The sequence below is a fragment of the Entelurus aequoreus genome, linkage group LG16 (genome assembly GCF_033978785.1).
Source record: "Entelurus aequoreus isolate RoL-2023_Sb linkage group LG16, RoL_Eaeq_v1.1, whole genome shotgun sequence".
In the NCBI taxonomy this organism is placed as follows: Eukaryota; Metazoa; Chordata; class Actinopteri; order Syngnathiformes; family Syngnathidae; genus Entelurus; species Entelurus aequoreus.
The window spans coordinates 48724446-48728397 of record NC_084746.1 but is presented as its reverse complement, the minus strand read 5'-3'; the positions used below and the strand labels follow the sequence as shown (position 1 = coordinate 48728397).

At 38.2% G+C, this 3952-nt stretch overlaps 1 protein-coding gene across 1 annotated transcript in view; it reads left to right on the top strand.

Moving 5' to 3' along the window:
* Positions 1 to 1882: 1882 nt before the first annotated feature.
* Positions 1883 to 3952, top strand: part of LOC133631220 (protein FEV) — a 14408-nt gene continuing 12338 nt past the window's right edge. Inside the window, exons 1-4 of the mRNA XM_062023379.1 lie at positions 1883 to 1889; positions 1941 to 2040; positions 3691 to 3754; positions 3831 to 3848. Coding sequence (XP_061879363.1) covers positions 1883 to 1889; positions 1941 to 2040; positions 3691 to 3754; positions 3831 to 3848 — 189 coding nt within the window. The remainder of the gene's footprint in view (positions 1890 to 1940; positions 2041 to 3690; positions 3755 to 3830; positions 3849 to 3952) is intronic.

The following is a 3952-nucleotide window of genomic DNA, read 5'->3' as shown; positions in this document are numbered from 1 at the left end:
GTGTGTGTGTGTGTGTGTGTGTGTGTGTGTGTGATGTCACCCAATAGAGAAGATGGCTGGCTGTGGTCGAACTTTGAACAAAAGTTGAAAAATGAAAAGAAACACATAGCATGGCTGTTGATGTGTCGTGCTAGTTTGCGCAATCAGCCGCGTGCGCTCTGGCGAGAACGAGTCCACCAATGAACACAAAAAAACTATTTTGTAATTAATTTTTACGTCTTACTCATGACCGATGTATATATTGAAAGGCATTGTCATATATATCTTTGTTGTTGCTGTGTCTGTCTGTTAGTTGGTTAGCAAAAAAATCTCAAAAAGGTATGGGCGGATTTTACTTAAACATTCAGAAAAAGTCACAAATGGGAAATGGAACAAGTGATCCGGTTCACCATCATGACTTTTTTACTATTTGTAGGCCACGGCGGGGGTCTGTGCTCTCTGAGTGCTTTTCTAGTGTAGATATATATTTATTTTCAAAGCCAATTTACTAAACACTATTTATATGTAACTTTAAAAAAATTAGATGTATCTATTAAACAACCATTTTTCCCCTTCCCCTTTTCAATTTAACAACAGTTTTTTAGATTTTATTTTCAGTCATTTAAAAATGTGTTTATTTCATAGCCAATTTATTTGTGTATTTGTTGTGTCGTTATTCTTATTTCAGAATCAGTTTTAATGCCCAAGTATGTTTTCTGAAATGTATAAACTGCATGTTTATTTTTTTTCAAATGAATAATGAATGTGTTTTTTTAAAAACCATTTTTGTGGTTTTTTATTTTATTTGAATGACCAGTTAATTAAATGACATTTCTATTATTGATGTATCTATTGTATCGCTATTATTGTCAGGAACTGCCGGTGACAAAGATGCAGAGATGGCAGGCGTAGCGCAGGAAAACATGACTATAATGTGAAAATGCAGGGATAACAGGAACCAGGAGACAGGAAACAGGCAACAGGATACAATCATCAAGCCCTCACTGGAGGGCGAGGCGGGCATAAATAGTAGCCTGATAGGCAACTGCAACCAGGTGTGCCAGGCTGCCAATCAGGGACATGAGCGCTCAGGGAGACATGCAGGAAATGGAACCAAAATAAGAGCGCTGACAGGAAATAACCACAAACACAGAGGAAACCCCAAATCTAACTAAACTGTCAGTGACAAGCGTGACAATTCTATTTCCTCACATTATAGCTATTCTATTTCCTGACAATATTCATACTATATATATTAAACTTATTTTTAAATCAATTCATGTAAATTGTATTACTTTTTTAACAACCCATTTGTTGGTTTCTTTTTTCCTTACAATTTAAAGGCCAGTTTATTCAATAATTGCATTTATTTAAAACATTTTTTATTTCACAACCAATTTATTGTATCATAATTTTTATTTTGTGATATTTATCTAATGTGTATATATATATATATATATATATATATATACATATACATATGTATATATATATATATATATATATATATATATATATATATATATATATATATATATATATATATATATATATATATATATATATATATATATATATATGTATATATATGTATATATATGTATATATATATGTCAGGAAAAAACACTATCGCAGCCCTACAAGCCTGTTTTGCAGGGAAAACCTATATCATCCCTACAAGCCTGTTTCGCAGGGAAAACCTATATCATCCCTACAAGCCTTTTTCGCAGGGAAAACCTGCGAAACGGGCTTGTTAGGTCAGGTTATGTATGTTAGGTCAGGAAAAAACACAAGAGGCTATATCAGCCCTACAAGCCTGTTCCGCAGGGAAAACCTATATCATCCCTACAAGCCTGTTTCGCAGGGAAAACCTGCGAAACAGGCTTGTTAGGTCAGGTTATATATGTTAGGTCAGGAAAAAACACAAGAGGCTATATCATCCCTACAAGCCTGTTTCGCAGGGAAAACCTATATCAGCCCTACAAGCCTGTTCCGCAGGGAAAACCTATATCATCCCTACAAGCCTGTTTCGCAGGGAAACCTGCGGAACAGGCTTGTTAGGTCAGGTTATATATGTTAGGTCAGGAAAAAACACGAGAGGCCATATCATCCCTACAAGCCTGTTCCGCAGGGAAAACCATGATATAGGTTTTCCCTATATCATGGTTTTCCCTGCGAAACAGGCTTGTAGGGATGATATAGCCTCTATCATCCCTACAAGCCTGTTTCGCAGAGAAAACCATGATATACTGTAGGTTTTCCCCTCTTTCGCAGGGGAAACCATGATATAGGTATTCCCTATATCATGGTTTTCCCTGAGAAACAGGCTTGTAGGGATGATATAGCCTCTTGTGTTTTTTCCTGACCTAACATACTGTATATAACCTGACCTAGCAAGCCTGTTTCGCAGGTTTTCCCTGAGAAACAGGCTTGTAGGGGTGATATAGCCTCTTGTGTTTTTTCCTGACCTAACATATATAACCTGACTTAACAAGCCCTGCGAAACAGGCTTGTAGGGATGATAGAGGCTATATCATCCTTACAAGCCTGTTTTGCAGGGCCTGTTAAGTCAGGGATGATAGAGGCTATATCATCCTTACAAGCCTGTTTCGCAGAGAAAACCATGATATAGGTTTTCCCTGCGAAACAGGCTTGTAGGGATGATATAGCCTCTCGTGTTTTTTCCTGACCCAACATATATAACCTGACCTAACAAGCCTGTTTTGCAGGTTTTCCCTGAGAAACAGGCTTGTAGGGGTGATATAGCCTCTTGTGTTTTTTCCTGACCTAACATATATAACCTGACCTAACAAGCCCTGTGAAACAGGCTTGTAGGGATGATAAAGGCTATATCATCCCTACAAGCCTGTTTCTGTAGGGATGATAGAGGCTATATCATCCTTACAAGCCTGTTTTGCAGGGAAAACCATGATATAGTTTTTTTCCCTATATCGTGGTTTTCCCTGCAAAACGGGCTTGTAGGGATGATATAGCCTCTCGTGTTTTTTCCTGACCTAACATATATAACCTGACCTAACAAGCCTGTTTCGCAGGTTTTCCCTGAGAAACAGGCTTGTAGGGGTGATATAGCCTCTTGTGTTTTTTCCTGACCTAACATATATAACCTGACCTAACAAGCCCTGCGAAACTGGCTTGTAGGGATGATAGGGGCTATATCATCCCTACAAGCCTGTTTCGCAGGGAAAACCATGATATAGGTCTTCCCCTGTTTCGCAGGTAAAACCATGATATGGGTTTTCCCTATATCATGGTTTTCCCTGTGAAACAGGCTTGTGGGGATGATATATAGCCTCTTGTGTTTTTTCCTGACCTAACATATATTCCGCTCTACCCCGGTATTGAGCACTTTGTATCACTGTTTTTATTCCCGGACATTTATATACTGTTGAAAACTATTAATGTATTATTTATTTGTATTAATTGAAAATATATATTATTTATGTTTATTGCTACATTTATTCTGTCAGTTTTAAAATGTTGGCATATTTGATGCCTAATTTTGATTCTTTCATGATCCATCATTATGTGAATTTCTTTGCATCGTCAGCGCCGGGATCATGTTTTGGTTTTGACCTCGTCTGCCTCACTGGTGAGGTGGGGTTGAGGTGGGGCGGGTGGTGGCGGCGGGGGGGGGGGGGGGGGGGGAGATCTTTGAAGATTGTCTGCTTCAGTCCTTTCCCCCACTTTAAGCGGACCATCTCTTCATCCTCATCATAGTCCTCCTCCATCGTCATCCTCCGCTGCTCCTCCCAAGGTAACTTTGAATGATTTCACGTTGTTACTCTTTTCATTTATTCCTTCTAAAGTGTTCCTATTTGTCTCCTTTGCAGGTTGACCCTGCAGTGTCTGTAAGAAAGTAAGATCTATAACTTATTTACTCTTTTTATTTTTTTTTATTTTATTGAATAGACAAGTTCATTTTGTTGCTTGGAGGTGTGTCATTTGAGTGTGC